This window comes from Scyliorhinus torazame, chromosome 8, assembly GCF_047496885.1.
Source record: "Scyliorhinus torazame isolate Kashiwa2021f chromosome 8, sScyTor2.1, whole genome shotgun sequence".
NCBI classification, from domain to species: domain Eukaryota; kingdom Metazoa; phylum Chordata; class Chondrichthyes; order Carcharhiniformes; family Scyliorhinidae; genus Scyliorhinus; species Scyliorhinus torazame.
Genome location: NC_092714.1, coordinates 269,585,445 through 269,603,368, shown reverse-complemented (window position 1 = coordinate 269,603,368; position 17,924 = coordinate 269,585,445). Strand labels below are relative to the sequence as shown.

The 17,924-nt window shown below is 42.8% G+C and overlaps 1 protein-coding gene across 1 annotated transcript in view; it reads right to left on the bottom strand.

Moving 5' to 3' along the window:
• Positions 1–26: 26 nt before the first annotated feature.
• LOC140428631 (syntenin-1-like) overlaps positions 27–17,924 on the bottom strand; it is a 47,099-nt gene continuing 29,201 nt past the window's right edge. Inside the window, exons 6-9 of the mRNA XM_072515295.1 lie at positions 16,990–17,165; positions 11,312–11,483; positions 4,864–4,955; positions 27–2,196 (exon numbers count right to left, since the gene is read on the bottom strand). Of these exons, the coding sequence (XP_072371396.1) occupies positions 2,145–2,196; positions 4,864–4,955; positions 11,312–11,483; positions 16,990–17,165 (492 nt within the window). The 3' untranslated portion in view covers positions 27–2,144. The remainder of the gene's footprint in view (positions 2,197–4,863; positions 4,956–11,311; positions 11,484–16,989; positions 17,166–17,924) is intronic.

The following is a 17,924-nucleotide window of genomic DNA, read 5'->3' as shown; positions in this document are numbered from 1 at the left end:
CACAAAGTAAAGCACAAGCTCCTGAGTGTTTGTACAACGTGAAGTAATTTTAATGATTAAAGATATAATTTTAATCAGTTACATTTAAGATCACAAGGGAATTGAAATAGACCTAGAAGATGAATTCACTATAAAAAGTGGCAAGGTCGCAAACCCTTCACAAAGATCGTGCAGATGAAATTGGGTTAGGGAGAGAATAACTAACCACGGAAATACAAATTAGATGGGGTATAAATGGATAGTCGTTTTGCTGTTGCTCTTGTTGCATTGCTGCCCAAGTTTAATGTAACCCCCACTTGCATCTGAAGAAAAGGTGAGTTTAGAACTCAACGCCAGTGAAAGCAGAGTATTAAATATTATGAAACACACAATCAGGGACTTTGACACCCAGGTCTGCGCTCAGCACACCTGCGTCTTGACTTACCCTGCACCCACAATATAAGCAAATAAAATTGGCAGAGCAGTCTTCTGTAAAGAGTTGTAGATAGCGCCCTCTTGCTGCAGGGCTTGGTGCTAACTGAGGATTTTATTTAAACAGTACAAAATCTAGGTACTGATTGGAGGGAGCAAAGAGATTTTACCAACCACAAGCTTTGAAGAGCACCTTGAACTTGCCAGAGGGCCCTCCGAGCAAATGAAACCCATACACAGTCCCAACAGATTCTCCAATCGGGAAATCCCAGCGGGAGTGGTTGTCCTGTTATGTTTCCACCGGTCCCAAATTAATGGCACCAAAGGAGTTTCGCCTCTAACCCATATTTCATAGAATTTACAGGCTCTTGGAAAGAGCACCCTACCCGAGCCCACACCAACCTATCCCCAGAACCCAGTAACCCCACTCAACCAACACTAAGGGCAATTTTGGACACTAAGGGCAATTTATCATGGCCAATCCACCTAACCTGCATATCTTTGGACTGTGGGAGGAAACCGGAGCACCCGGAGGAAACCCACGCAGACACGGGGAAAACGTGCAGACTCCGCACAGACAGTGACCCAAGCCAGGAATCGAACCTGGGATCCTGGAGCTGTGAAGCAATTGTGCTAACCACTATGCTACCGTGCTGCCCCTCAGGCATGTATGGTACTTGCCTGGATCTATTCAATGCTGTGGGGGAGAGGAGAACTGGGGGGGGGGGGCGTAATTTTAAGCTATCTCCCTGGGTAGGAATCCCACAGGACTGGGTTGAAACTCTGGTTTTACACTTCACCCATTGTCACTCTCCACCGGACAAGCTGTAAACTGGGGAATGCGTTCAGTTCCCTGGCACTGGTTTGTCCTTACCAGGTTAAAACATAAAAACTCACCAACATTACAGACACAATAATCCCAGAATGTTTCCATAGCTCTTTCTGTTATGTAATGTGATTTTTGTCTATTTCATTCTGTGTTCGTTCCCCGCAATGGCTGATTGGTGAGGAATTACAAGAAGTGTTTAAATGGGCTCTGGTTTATTAATTTCAATTCCCTTCGCACATTAGCCAATTGCTGGACTCGGATTTCAGCAATGTACCTGACCAATAGCTGGGCTCCGGCCGGTGTGACTCTGACCAATAGCTGGGCTCCGGACGCTATGACTGACCAGTAGCTCGACTCTGACCAATAGCTAGACTTTGGCCAGTATGATTGACCAATAGCTGGACTCTGGCCGGTGTAACTCTGACCAATAGCTGGGATTCCCAGCATCAATGGTTGGGATATAATTCCTGTGTTTTGATTAGTTAAGGGCATTGGTTTACAATATGCCACATTCCATTGTTGTTACATATATTTCAAAAAAATCTGTGTAATCTTTAATGGATTTCAATCTGTGACTTCATTTGCAAATCAGTGACCATGATATTGATATTTTCTGGAAGTTTGAAGGTTAATTTACAAACACAATAACTTATTGCACATTCAGCAAGAGTTCAATTCCAAGAATATCTTAAAATGGATAGTGCACAAACAGAGGTAATTATACAGTAAACAAAGAGTAAAATATGGATTAGTGTAAACCCCAGCAGGAATTAACACATCTGCACAATATACATGTGAAAACAGAGTAAAATCCAACTTCCTAATAATGGCGAGATTACAGGCTGGACAGTTCCACATTAGGTCACTATTGTGAACAATTTAGCGATAATCCTGCAGAACTGCCTCACACCTCAGGGGTGGAGTGATCCATCAGGGATACGAGGCCTGAGGACATCCTGTAGGAAGAACAAGCATGGGATCAGACCTGGGCAACATCTACAAACAACAACTTGCATTTATATAGCACCTTTAAGATCGTATATCATTCCAAGACACTTCATAGGACTGTGAATCAGACAAAAATTGACACCAAGTCAATTGCAGCCCAAGTCCTGTCTGTTTGGGATTGAATTACATTCATACTAAAGGTTCTACCTGGCTTGCCGTAGTCAAGTGACCTCTGCCATGAGGCACAGACTGTGGGCAGCCATGTTACATTCAGTTCTAATAAAGACATTGTACGTGAAGCAACATACTCTTTATGCCCTTACCACTGTCCATTGCAGCTTCTGGCACTGCAAAGGCTAAAGGTCTTGTGGCCAATCAGATTGACCGGCAGTTCTGGGGAATAAGTCTTGTCTCCAACATTTCTTGGGAGTGTGAAATGGCTGCAGGGCAGGCAGTAATAGTGGGGATGTGTTCTCCAGTGACTGGGAAACCCAGCTATCTTACAAAGACAGGCCAAAATGTAGAAAAAATGGGCAATTGAGTTGTGCACAGAAAGATCTCACAATCATCAATGTGACAGTTAACTAGATAATTCTGTTTTTTAATTGAGGGATAAATATTGAACCATCCTCGAGTCTGCAGATTTGTTTGGGATTTAAAGATGTATTGGTTGTAATATTCCAAAATTCCCTAGATTCAGGAAAGGTCCCAGTGGATTTGAAAGCCGCAACTGTAAAGCCACTCTTTGAGAAAGGAGAGAGAGGTAGAAATGAAGAAAGTATAAGCCAGTCAGTCTAACAATCTGTCATTGGGAAAACACTGGAATCCATTATTTAGGAGGCAGTTGTCGAACATTTAGAAAATCATTGTACAATCGGGCAGAAAAAATATGGTTTAGTGAAAGAGAAATTAGGTTTGATAAATTTATTAGAGCTCATTGAGGATGTAACAAGCAGGGTGGACAAGGGAAACCTGTAGGTGTTGCGTATTCAGATTTACAAACGGCACTTGATAAAGTGCCTCATAAATCGTTACTGCACAAGATAAGAGCTCATGGATAGAGGATGGACTAACTAACAGGAATCAAAGAATCAAGATAAATAGGTAATTTCAGGTTGGCAAACTGTAACTAGTGGAGTGCCACAGAGATCAGGACCGGGGCCTCAACTATTTTACAATTTAGTTGGAATAAGGGACAGGCTGTATTGTAGCTAAATGTGCTAATAATACAAGAGTAGATGGAGGAGGACAGGTAGAGTCTGCAAAGGGATATTGATAGGTTACGTGTGTGGGCAAAAATTGACAGATGGAGCACAATGTGGGAAAATGTGAAATTGTCAACTTTTGACAGGAAGAATAGAACTGCAGAATATTTAGGACAGAGATGACATTTCTTCACCCAAAGAGTGGTGAGCCTGTGGAATTCATTACCACAGGAAGTAGTTGAGGCTAAGACATTGATTACATTCAAGAGGTGGTTAGATATGGCACTTGGGGAGAATGGGATCAAGGGTTATGAGGAGAAAGCAGGATTAGGCTATTGAGTTGGGCGATCAGCCATGATCGTGATAAATGGCAGAGCAGGCTCGAAGGGCCGAATGGCCTCCTCCTGCTCCTATCCTCTATTTTTCTATGTTTCTATCCCTTTAAGAAAATGTTAAAAAAGGTGACCAAAAGCCTCGTCAAAGGGAGAGATGAACGTTGATCCTTCAGTGTCTGGGGAATTAATAAGGAAATGGCAGAAGCGACCAACAGATATTTTGGGTGCGATCGAACGGCCTCGTTGCGCCAGACTCGGTGATGCAACAAGCAACGAGGAAGTTAGATCGCGCGAGAGGTGTCTCGCAAGATTCGCGATGCTCGTTATGCCTTGCGAGATCGCGTTAGATACCTTCAGCAACCTTGGATATATTACATTTAGTTCCCTCATCCAAATCATTGATGCATATTGTGAATAGTGGGACCCTGCTAATCACCGCCCACCACTTAAAAAAAACATTTATTACTACTGTCTGTTTCTTGTCTGCTAACCAATTCTCAATCCAGGCATACAAGACCCTGGTCTTCACAGGCTGTATGTGGCAAGGCTGCTTCTTCTTGTGGGAGAATCCAGAACTAGAGGTCACAGTTTAAAAACAAAGGGTTGCCCATTTAAAATGGAGATGAGGCAAAATTGTTTCACTCAGAGGGTCCAGAGTCTTTGGAACTCTCGTCCTGAAAAAGAAGTGGAAACTGAGTCCTTGAATATTTTTAAGGCAGAGGCGGATAGATTCTTGGTAAGCAAGAGGGTGATAGGTTATCAGGGGGTGGGCGAGGTGCAAATGAGGGGCTGAATAGCCTGCCTGCTCCTTGATCGTATATTCACAGCCACCAAGGCTGGGTGCTGGAGGTGGAGGATTGATATGACGCTGGAGTTGGAGACCTCGGAGCAGTTTAGGATGTTTAAAGAGATAAAGAGAAGGGATCGAGGTATTTGAGCACCAGGAAAAGAAGTTTAACTTTGAGGACTGGGTGAACCAGGGCCAAATTTAGGTCAGTGACCTTAGGGATGATCAGTGGTGATGGTCTGCATGCAATCCACACTGCTGCTCTGTCTGACTCCGAGGTGAGTGTACTACTACTGAACCACACTAACACTCACTCCTGCATCAAATATGTCTCATTTGCTTATTTACCTCTTCACCATGTGCTCATAGATCATCCTCGGCATGATGGTGATAGTGACTGTGATGCCAGAAGTAGCCAAGATGTCAGTGACCTGCGAGTCCTGTAAAATAAGGAGGAAGAAGTGTAAACACATCATGGTCATAAGTGTAATATATACTCAAGATACATCATCACCAAAATTGCAGTTACTAAAAGGATACATAAGAGAACAATCAGAATGGTTGTGGGATGGAAGGATCCAATTTTAAGGAGCGATTATATAAACTGGGGATCTTCTCACTGGAAATGGGAAGATTGAGAGGTGATACAAGTGTTGTATAATTGCGGTGACAAGCTATCAGACCTAGTCCAGAACAACATCAGTGAGCGAGTGATCAATCTATGGAGGAAGCTACCGAGGGAAGAAGCACAAACAGGATTAACACTTTCAGATATAAATTAGATCGCTTTTTTTCAGAAAATAACATTTTGGAACAGGGTGTGATGTGTTTGGAAGAAGCAAATTACTATTTTAACCTATGGGCCTAGAAATTAGTTCGCCAGTCGCCATCTGAACCACGAGGCCCCAGTATCGAAGATAATTAGTCCCTGGGTGTCATTAACATATCTGACACTGGATTTGGCGCCATAAGCAGCTCACCCAAGTGATAGTATCAATGTTGAGCTTTTTGCCTCACTGGCAGAGGCCTTCATGTAAATCCCAGGGGCACGCGATGAAGGTTAGGGTGGGATTGGGAAAGGATAGGCGAGTCCACAATTATCACCCTGCAGAGTCTGGGCAAATCTCCTTCTACTCCTAGCTCCATGATGTGGGTTTATATTTTTCTGTAGAATAATCAGTTAGGGGTCCTGATCCTGTGGTTCTGCTGAAAACATTATTGGTGGTCAGATGGGCAAAAACTATTCCATTACCCCTTTTTCTGTAACCAAGTCAGGGGAGGTGGTGGCGTAGATTAGTAAGCCAGAGACCCAGAGTAATGTTCTGGGGACCCAGGTTCAAATCCCACCACAGCTGATGGTGAACTTTCAGTTCAAAAAAAATCTGGAATTAAAAGAATAATGATGACCATGAAAACATCTGGTTCACTAATGCCCGTTAGGGAAGGAAATCTGACTTCCTTACCTGGTCTGGCCTATATGTGACTCCAGACCCACAGCAATGTGGTTGACTCTTCACTGCCCCCTCAAGGGGAATTAGGGATAGGCAATAAATGCTGGCACAGCCAGAGACGTCCATGTCCCATGAACGAATAAAAATAAGTAAGTGGTTGGAATGAATGATTATCTCAGTTTTATGGCTCCTTAATTACAGCTTTAGCAGACACACGGTTCGGATACCTTAGCCCAGGTTCTTTAATAACATTACTGCAACAAATATAAAATACAATATATACCAATTTCTTACATTCATCACAGGTTATTGCAATCAGTCATGGTCAAATACCTCAACGATACTCATTTCCCAGGCTGCACATGATTAGAATTGGGCATATTAGAATCATGAAACACAGAATAGGCTATTCAGCCCATTGTATCCGTTAGTCACACCGAGCACAATGGAAGATGGTTGTAGTTGTTGGGGGGTCAATCATCTCAGTCCCTGGATATCACTACAGGGGTTTGTCAGGGTAGAGTCCTGGGCCCAACCATCTTCACCTGTTTCAATGACCTGCCCTCCATCATAAGGTCAGAAGTGGGGAAGTTTACTAATAATTACACAACATTGAGCTTCTTTTGCGACTCTGCAGACACTGAAGCAGTCCATGTTCATATGCACAAAGTCCTGGACAATATCCAGGCTTGGACTGACAAGTGGCAAGTAATATTTGCACCATACAAATGCCTGATAATGACCACCTCCAATAATCTAACCATCTCCCCCTGCAATTCAATAGCATTACTATCACTGAATCCCCCACTATCAACATCCTGGGGGTTACCATTGACCAGAAACTGAACTGGACTAGGCATACAAACACTGTCACTACAAGAATAGGTCAGAGGCTGAGAATTCTGTGGCAAGTAACTTACCTCCTGACTCCTCAAAGTTGGTCTACCATCCACACGGCACATGTCAGGGGTTTAATGGAATATTCACCACTTGCCTGGATGAGTGCAGCTCCAAAAACACTCAAGAAGCTCAACACCATCCAGGACAAAGCAGCCTACCTGATTGGTTACCTTACAAATCCACTCCCTCCACCACTGATGCACAGTGGCAGCCATGTGCACCATCTACAAGACGCTCGGCAGCAACTCACCATGGCCCCTTCAGCAGCACCTTCCAAACCTGCGACCTATACCACTATAAACCTGTATAAAGGACAAGTGCAGCAGATGCCTGTGCAATAAATGCTGGCACAGCCAGAGAGCCCACATCCCAGGAACAAATAATAAAAATAAATCATCAAGCACATGTTTGATTGACTTTTGAAAGTTCCTATCGAATCAGAATCCACCACCCTTTAGCAGTGCCTTCCAGATCCCAGCAACCACTTGTGTGCAGACATTTCTCAGCTTCCCTCTACCTTTTATCAATTGTTTTAAATCAATGAGCTCTGGTTATTGACCCATTTGTCAGAAGAAACAGTTTCTTCCTACTTTCTTTATCAAACCGCTCATTATTTTGAATTCCTTTATTAGTTCCTCCATTGTCTTCGGCTACTCCAAGGAGAAAAATCCCAGTTTCTCCAATCTCTCCACGTAACTCCCTGCCACCAGCCTAGTAAACCGCTTCTGTACGCTCTCCAGGGTTGCCAACTGTGATCTCATGTATTCCTGGAGGTTTTATCACATGACTTGCCCCCATGCTCCAACCGTTAGTCGGCCAACAGATCCATCCTTATGGCGCAGTGGACTTCCTACACCAACTGGAAAGCAAAAAGACTCATTGCTTGATTGAATGATGCTTGACTATAAGCGAAAGCATTGTTTTCTCCCATTTTCATTATTTATTATATCGAAGAAAATGATAAAAAAATGTCCTGATGGTTTTTCTCCAGAGCAGTGTCCTGGAGATAGATTTTCAATTCCTGCAGACTTCAGGCCAATTCTATAGGCATCCTTCCTGAATAGTAGAGCCTAGAATTGTACACAATACTCCAGTTGAAGCCTAATCAGAAATATGTAAGGGTTTAGATTTTTATTCAATGCCCCTGTTTACAAAGCCAAGTATCTTATTGACTTTCTTTGCCACTGTCAACCATTTTTAAATCTTTGCCATGTTAAATACAATTTTAAAATGTCCATCTCTATGCCCAAGACATTGCTAATCTATCCTTTTCCTTCCCAAACACTGATGATAGACTTTGTAAAGATAGTCAGATGTTGACTCGCTAACTTTCCACCACTAGATGTCACCTTTAGTCCAACTCCTGAATTCTACAGTGATCAACGCCTTTTGTTTGTGCAATGACTGTGTTATAAGTCATTCTGAGGACTCTGCCGAGGAGGACATTTGATCTTTCCTGTGCCACAGGAAGTGTTATTGAGCAACTGAGTAGGATATATGAGTCATTGGTATAAGGGGAGTGAACAAAACCCAGCCAGACTACATTTTAGAGCAAAGGGGAAGAGGCAGCCATGTTGGGTCATCATAGCACCGCCTAGTGGCAGAAGCAGAAAATGCGAGTACAATGACAACAACATGACTTCACTCTGGAATACAAGGGTGGGATTACTTATCAGAGTGTTCCACATGTTGATGCTGGTTTCCTGTATCTGGTGCTGCAGACAATGGGCTGCCAGGGAAAACTGCAGTGATTACAGACTGTAAACTGCAGTGATTATAGAAAAAGTCTCAAAATACTGTAGATGTTGGAAATCTCAACTAAAAACAGAAAATGCTGGAAGCAAATTACACAAACTGTGTAAATTGATCTTAATAGAAATGCTGTGTGACATGCTGTCATTACAAATTAATTAATTCAATACTTTTTAAATTGCAACCCTTACAGATTTGGCATCCTGTGCTTTTTGAAATTATTGCAATTTTTGCATATTTATAGATGTCAGTGTAGAAGTCGACCTTTGAAACTTTGAAAAACCCTTCTAATAACAGGGGTCGACTTACACACCAAGTGTAAAAATTGTTAAGTCAAGCAGCAAAAGACATATGAATACTCAGACTCGTCTTCACTGAGAGCCACTGAAAACTACATCATTTACCTGGAAAGATGGAAAAGCCAAACTCCACTATTTTGGGGGATATGGAATATTTTCAAGATTTTATATGACAAATAAGAGTTTGTTCTGCTGCCTACTGAACATTACAGCAAGTCATCTTGGAGACAGTGAGCGGAAGACCCCGGATGGAATGGGAAGGGAGGCTGCCCCTCCCAACCTGACACCCTGCACGAATGGACATGGCCTGAGAAGGATGGCTTCTTAGCTTCAGCCAGCAGCTGGTCGGACAGAGCAACTGGGCCCCAAGTCACCCTCTCTGGAGAGCCAGGTCTTTTCCAATTTCAGCCAGCAATTTGTTGACAGCAACCAGAAGGAACTCCAATCTAAAACAATTACCGGATCTGAAAGTTGACAAGGCCCATTTTTTAAAGCTGTTTTTACTTTATGGCTGTGCAAAATCAGCTTTTATTTTCTGCTGTGCCTCAATGTTGTGCTTCAATTGGGAAATGCTGCCTTTGAAACATGCTGGGCAAACGGAGAAGATTTAAAAGCAGAACGGGGTGGAGTCAATTTACATGCTGAGTTTAGACAAGAACATGATTTTTAATGATGAAGGAAGGGGTTGTCTTATAAGCTAGTCGACATATAATGTACAATTTATGGTACTGCGATTAATGATTACAGATTCTGGAATTATAACCATTATTGAGATCATTACAGGATCTATTAAAACTAATTGTTTAAGTTTCCGGACAAACTAAAATCATCACAGGTTCTGTATAAACCAAGATTGTGGTGATTATTGCAAACTAGCAAAAAGCCGCAAAATATTTTAGGTCAAATTAGTACCTCGATTGCAACAGCATTTCTTTAAATACAGGCTTTCACCCAAACCATTTAACACAATCAAAATGTCTTACGCTCGGAAAAGGCTACATAGAGCTGCCCATGTCAGTAACAGGCCTACGAGTATAAATACAAGTTTTGTCAAGAGTTTGGCCTGGTTTTTTTCATTTCTTCATGGGATGAAGGTGTAGCTGGCTAGTCCAGCATTTATTGTCCGTACCTTAATTGGCCCTCAGAAGGTGGTGGTGAGCTAACTTCTTGAACTGTTGTAGTCCTTGTTGTCGGAAAACCCAAAGTGATGTTAGGGAGGGAGTTCTAGGGTTTTGACTCTGACGGTGAAGGAACGGAGAAATATTTCCAAATCAGGATGCCATGTGGCTTGGAGGGGAACTTGCAGATGGTGGTGTTCCCTTGTGTTTGCTACCCTTCTGGATGGTAGAGGTCACGGGTTTGGAAGGTGCTGTCAAAGGAGCTTTGGCTGGTTGCTGCAGTGCATTTTGTCGATGGCACACATTGCTGCCTTGATGCATCAGTGGTGGAGGGAGTGAATTTTGAAAGTGGTGGATTGGGTGCCAACCAAGTGGGCCGCTTTGTCCTGGATGGTGTTGGGCTTCTTAAACGATGGAGATGCACTCATCCAGGCAATATTCCATTACAATTCTGACTTATGACTTGTAGATAGTGGACAGGCTTTGGGGAGTCAGGAAGTGAGTTACTCGCCACAGAATTCCTAGCCTCTGACCTGCTCTTGTAGCCACAGTATTTATATGGCTAGTCCAGTTCAGTTTCTGGTCAAAGGTAAATCCCAGGAGATTGAAAGTGAGAGATTCAGCAATGGTAATACCATTGAAGGTCAAGGGGGACAATAAGATTTTCTCATGTGGCGCAAATGTTACTTGCCAGATGTCAGCCCAAGCCTGGTCTTGCATCATATGGACACGGACTGTCTCAGTATCTGAGGAATAGCAAATGGTTCTGAACATTGTTGCAGCCATTAATGAACATCCCCACTTCTGACCTGATGATGGAGGGAAGGTCATTGATTAAACAGCTAAAGATGGTTGTGCCTAGGACACTACCCTGAGGAACTCCTGCAGTGATGTACAAAAACCCTTGTTGAGATCTGGAACACACTGTCTGAAAGGCACACCTTTAAAATAAGGACTCAAATATTCTTCACAACCAAGGTTCAATTATAACCAAGGTTCGATTATCCCTGCCCTTCAAATGCACTTTACCAGAACATTACAGTTGGACTTGCCTTCTCATGTGCAACAGTGTGCGAGTTTGGTTAATAAAATGTTGTATTATTGGAATTATTACAGATTTGGGTATGCTATTGAGATTCTGGGTATATTAATTATTGCAGATTATATGTAAACTGTATTTGTAGTTTCTGGGTAAACTGCGACTATGGAGATTGTTACAGGTTGTGGGTAAAGAGGGATTAGTGAAATTATTCGACCTTTGTAGACTGTCCCTCACCTTCAGTCCAATGATGTTCTGTCCATTGATTTCACAGATATTATGGTCAGTTAGCAGTCCATTCCTGGCTGCTGAACTATCTTTCACAATGGAGGTGATTTTTCCACGTTTATATATGAACCCGACATGGCCAGCACTGTCCTTATGCATTGTGATCGTTCTCTGGAATGGCCTTGGAGGAGAGAGAGAAAGAAAAAAATCCAATAAACAATAGAAAAATCTGGATTTACAAAGAGTGTGGAAAGAATGACAATCCCATTGGCCATAGAAATTACTTGTTATAAAAAGACAGTATCAGGGCAGCACGTTGGCGCAGTGGTTAGCACTGAGATTACGGTGCTGAGGACCCAGGTTCGAATCCCGGCCCTGGGTCACTGTCCGTGCGGAGTTTGCACATTCTCCCCGTGTCTCTGTGGGTTTCACCCCCACAATCCAAAGGTGTGCTGGTTAGATGCGTTGGCCACGCTAAATTGCACCTTAATTAGAAAAAATAAATAAATAGTTGGGTACTCTAAATTTAAAATAAATAAATAAATAAAAAGACAGTATCCATCTAACTCATCTTCTACCATCCTGTGTTGCGATCCCAGTTGATGTTACGAGGGGATGGGAAGGTTCCAGAATGTAACACTGGCTCGAAAGACTAATTTTTACCCTTTTTTTTTAAAGAAAATGTGGATGAACAGAAATGTCAACTAGTTTCTAACAACAAAATAAATTATTAAAACATGAGAAGTTTGACTATAATACAATACAATACTGCTTCACATCCAATAACACAGGTCACTAAGTATAACTTATGCTGTAATGTTATCGGTGAATATACAGTCGCTGTAAGCCAACAGGCTAACTGTGGTCAGATATATCCCATTCTAAAACCAAGTGGCAGATGCCACCCAGTCGAACGCCTGTGGATTTCTCCACAAATCTCCTCAGATGATTAATACACTTTGAGGCAACTGGCCTCACTGGACTCCAGTTCCTACAAGAGTGTTTCCAAAAAACCCTCTTGAAAATACATGCTTTAGAATCTTCTTCCACATAATGCTTTCTCTCAGCTGTTTTCAGCAAGGATCCACGTCCAGGATTTCCAACTCCCCTTTCAATATTCCTCTGTCTTGAATTGCCATGTGCCTTTAAGCTTCCACACAATCTCTCAGGTACTCAGCACCATTAGACTACCATTGTTTCATAGACTTGGTCACCAACCTTAGGATTACTTCAGATCTCTGACTTCTCTCAAGCCAACTTAATCAGGTCTGCACTTTTCAGCTCCGTCTTTAACTTCAATTAACAGTATTAAGACCATAGGAGTGGAAGTAAGGCCATTCGACCCATCGAGTCCACTCCACCATTCAATCATGGCTGATTTCAACTCCATTTACCCGCTCTCTCTCCATAGCCCTTAATTCCTTGAGAAATCAAGAATTTATCAATTTCTGTCTTAAAGACACTCAACGTCCCGGCCTCCACCGCCCTCTGTGGCAATGAATTCCACAGACCCACCACTCTCTGGCTGAAGAAATTTCTCCTCATCTCTGTTCGAAAGTGACTCCCTTTTATTCTAAGGCTGAGCCCCCGGGTCCTAGTCTCCCCTGCTAATGGAAACAACTTCCCTACATCCACCCTATCTAAGCCATTAATTATCTTGTAAGTTTCTATTAGATCTCCCCTCAACCTGCTAAACTCCAATGAATATAATCCCAGGATCCTCAGACGTTCATCGTATGTTAGGCCTACCATTCCTGGGATCATCTGTGAGAATCTCCACTGGGCCCGCTCCAGTGCCAGTATGTCCTTCCTGAGGTGTGGGGCCCAAAATTGCTCACAGTATTCTAAATGGGGCCTAACTAATGCTTTATAAAGCTTCAGAAGTACATCCCTGCTTTTATATTCCAAGCTTCTTGAGATGAATGACAACATTGCATTTGCTTTCTTAATTACGGACAAACTGCAAGTTTACCTTTAGAGAATCCTGGACTAGGACTCCCAAGTCCCTTTGCACTTCAGCATTATGAATTTTGTCACCGTTTAGAAAATAGTCCATGCCTCTATTCTTTTTTCCAAAGTGCAAGACTTCGCACTTGCCCACGTTGAATTTCATCAGCCATTTCTTGGACCACTCTCCTAAACTGTCTAAATCTTTCTGCAGCCTCCCCACCTCCTCCATACTACCTGCCCCTCCACCTATCTTTGTATCATCGGCAAACTTAGCCAGAATGCCCCCAGTCCCGTCATCTAGATCGTTAATATATAAAGAGAACAGCTGTGGCCCCAACACTGAACCCTGCGGGACACCACTCATCACCGGTTGCCATTCCGAAAAAGAACCTTTTATCCCAACTCTCTGCCTTCTGCCTGACAGCCAATCGTCAATCCATGTTAGTACCTTGCCTCGAATACCATGGGCCCTTATTTTACTCAGCAGTCTCCCGTGAGGCACCTTATCAAAGGCCTTTTGGAAGTCAAGATAGATAACATCCATTGGCTCTCCTTGGTCTAACCTATTTGTTATCTCTTCAAAGGACTCTAACAGGTTTGTCAGGCACGACCTCCCCTTACTAAATCCATGCTGACTTGTCCTAATCCGACCCTGCACTTCCAAGAATTTCGAAATCTCATCCTTAACAATGGATTCTAGAATCTTGCCAACAACCGAGGTTAGGCTAATTGGCCTATAATTTTCCATCTTTTTCCTTGTTCCCTTCTTGAACAGGGGGGTTACAACAGCGATTTTCCAATCCTCTGGGACTTTCCCTGACTCCAGTGACTTTTGAAAGATCATAACCAACGCCGCCACTATTTCTTCTGCTATCTCCTTTAGAACTCTAGGATGTAGCCCATCTGGGCCCGGGGATTTATCAATTTTTAGACCTCTTTGTTTCTCTAGCACTTTCTCCTTTGTGATGGCTACCATATTCAACTCTGCCCCCTGACTCTCCGGAATTGTTGGGATATTACTCATGTCTTCTACTATGAAGACTGACGCAAAGTACTTATTCAGTTCCTCAGCTATTTCCTGGTCTCCCATCACAAAATTACCAGCGTCATTTTGTTCTGTGTCCAGTTCCTTTGTCCCCTTAACTTCAGTTTTCCTGGAACTTTTCTTTTCATTCCCTGGATTTTATAACTAGCTGTCTTCTTGCACATTATTCCATTGTATGGCTTTTCTGTTTTTGGCTCCTTCTGCTCTGCGTTCAGTTAAACTTCCCTCAAAAGGTCTTTCTTCTTTAAGGTGCCCCTGGTTGCTAAGAAACAGCTCATTCTTTCTCCAACCTCTTGTTTACTTTTCATGTCATAAACTCTCTCGGCACAATAGAGACAGTTTGAAATTAATCCAAAACTTCCCATACATGCAAACATCTTTGTTTAACATGAATCTAACTAAAGTTTGAATACTTCCTTCCCCAGAAACACTAAATGAAACTAATTTAAATATAAACCTTATTTCTAATATCCAACAATGCCAACATGGATTATTTACAATTATCACTACTTCTGTGAATCACAGGAATTGAATCACAGCAATTAAGTCTCAATCAATTTATCTACAACAGACCCAGACATGAGGTGAGCAAAACCCTACTGGTGGTGACCTATGGGAACTGCAGACCCAAAGTATTTGTCCCAAGTACATTGCACTCGAGGCAACATGAGATGGGAGTGCAACTCAAAAAAACTTAGGACTGAATTCAAACAACCTGAAGCTAACGAGGCTTAGCAACAGGAACGTAAGAACTAGGAGCAGGAGTAGGCCGCCTGGCCCTTCGAGCCTGCTCCACCATTCAATGAGATCATTGCTGATCTTTTGTGGACTCGTCTCCACTTTCCCGCCCGAACACCATAACCCTTTATTCCTCAAAAAACTATCTATCTTTACCTTGAACACATTTAATGAAGGAGCCTCAACTGCTTCACTGGGCAAGGAATTCCATAGATTTACAACCCTTTGGGTAAAGTAGTTCCTCCTAAACTTAGTCCTAAATCTACTTCCCCTTATTTTGAGGCTGTGCCCCCTAGTTCTGCTTTCACATGCCAGTGGAAACAACCTGCCCGGATCTATCCTATCTATTCCCTTCATAATTTTATATGTTTCAATAAGATCCCCCCGCATCCTTCTAAATTCCAACGAGTACAGTCCCAGTCTACTCAACCTCTCCTCGTAATCCAACCTCTTCAGCTCTGGGATTAACCTAGTGAACCTCCTCTGCACACCCTCCAGCGCCAGTACGTCCTTTCTCAAGTAAGGAGACCAAAACTGAACACAATATTCCAGGTGTGGCCTCATTAACACCTTATACAATTGCAGCATAACCTCCCTAGTCTTAAACTCCATCCCTCTAGCAATGAAGGACAAAACTCTATTGCCTTCTTAATCACCTGTAAACCAACTTTTTGTGACTCATGCACAAGGACACCCAGGTCCCTCTGCACAGCAGCATGTTTTAATATTTTATCATTTAAAAAATAATCTCTTTTGCTGTTATTCCTACCAAAATGGATAACCGCACATTTGTCAACATTATATTCCATCTGCCAGACCCTAGCCCATTCACTTAAACTATCCAAATCCTTCTGCAGACTTCCAGTATCCTCTGCACTTTTTGCTTTACCACTCATCTTAGTGTCATCTGCAAACTTGGACACATTGCCCTTGGTCCCCACTCCAAATCATCTATGTAAATTGTGGACAATTGTGGGCCCAACACTGATCCCTGAGGGACACCACGAGCCACTGATCGTCAACCAGAGAAACAACCATTAATTCCCACTCTTTGCTTCCTATTAATTAACCAATCCTATTCAGCCACTTGAGCCAGTTCTATTATACAATTAGATCATGGCTGGTTTGTACCTTAAAGTCATATTCTCCATGTTCTTAGCTAACCCTGCCTCAGAGAGGTAAAGAGTTGAAGAGGTTTGAGAGGGTGCTCTGGAGCTAAAGGCCAAAAACAAGCTGAGGCAGGTCGAAGGAAGTGGGGGATAGAGAAATAGAGTTGCTACAGCACAGCGAGTCATTGCAGAACAGAAGAAAGTCATTGAGCCCATCAATTGCGTGGCAGAGCTCTGTCAGGCAATCCATGGACTGGATGAGGAGCACAGATGTCTGGGAGGGTTGTAGGGCTGGAGGAGGTTACAGAGATTGGGGAGGGAGCAAGACCACAGAGGAACTGCTGGACTGGGAGCTGGTATCGATCAGTGAGTCCAGGGGTGGTGGATGAACAGGACTTGGTTTGAGTGAGGATACACAGCCCTGAGGATAGGAAGGCAGCCAGGAGAATATTAGAATGGTTAAATCTGGAGCTAATGAAAACACAGATGAGGAATTTCAACAGCAAATGAACTGAGGAAGGGGTGGAGATGGAGGATATTACAGAGGTGGAAGTAGTCTTTTCATTATGGTGAAGAGGGTATGGGTTATGAGGTTCAGCTCACGGTCACAAAGATACATCAGGAAAGTAACAATATAGTCGAGTGTTTCAGCAATTCCTAAAATTGAGCAAATTTTAACCTCAAAATTATCTAATGGGAAAAGTCTCCAAATCGAATCTAAAAATAAATTAATGCTTACAAATCATAGTCATTGAGGATATGTACTTAACGAAGGAAAACCCTACCCCCACCCCACCCCCCTGCGCCACCTCCCTGACAGCGCGACCAGACCCGGAGATACTGACCGGTCACGGACAATGACTGAGATATTGTCCTGTGGGGCAAGCTTCAGCGCCTTATGTGCTTTGTCGGTGCTCCAGCCTGCACAGGTCTTGCCGTCCAGCTGCAGGATCTGGTCTCCAAACCGCAGCCCAACCAGAGAAGAGGGGGAGTTGACCTGGACCAACTGGACAAATATCCCCTAAAAAAGAACGAGAATGTAATGTGTGAGGAAGAAAAGGAAAAAAGGAAAAATAAAAGAGAAAAAGAACAAACAAACTTACGTTTATATAGCACTTTTCATCACTTCAGACCTTCCCTATACTGCCAATTATATACCTTTTGAAGGGTTGCATTGTAGGAAACGCAGCTGCCAATTAACACACAGCAGAGATACACAGACAACAGTGTGATAATAAATCTATTTTTCTATTTCAAGATCTATTCATCAATTTTTTAGTGATGTTGCTTGAAAGAAAGAAATTCACCAGGACAGCAGGGAGGACTCTACTGCTCTTCTTCAGACAGTGTCAAGGAATCTTTTACATCCATGAGAGGCCACACAAGATCTCAGCTTAGTGTATCCTCCGAAAGACAGTGGCTGGGAGTCTCCGTTTGGGAGACAATGTTCTCCTGCTGGAGGCGAATTGGAACAATTCATTATTTCTCGCCATGCAAATTCATGCATAACTCTGAAGTGCTGTAACCACAATGTTTACAAACATCAACCACTTCAAAGAGAGTTAAGTGCTGTCAATTTCTAGTTCAGCATTTAAAAATCACTCAAGTGTGAAGGGAGTGATTGGAGTGCACTTAACACTCTTTGATGTTTGTAAACATTGTCATTCCAGCACTTAAGGAGTTACTCATCCATGAAGGAAGATAAATGAAGCAAGGCTCACAATTGTTTTGTGGAAGCTGTGAATCACAGCCCACCATGAGAAATTAATGAATGGCTTGC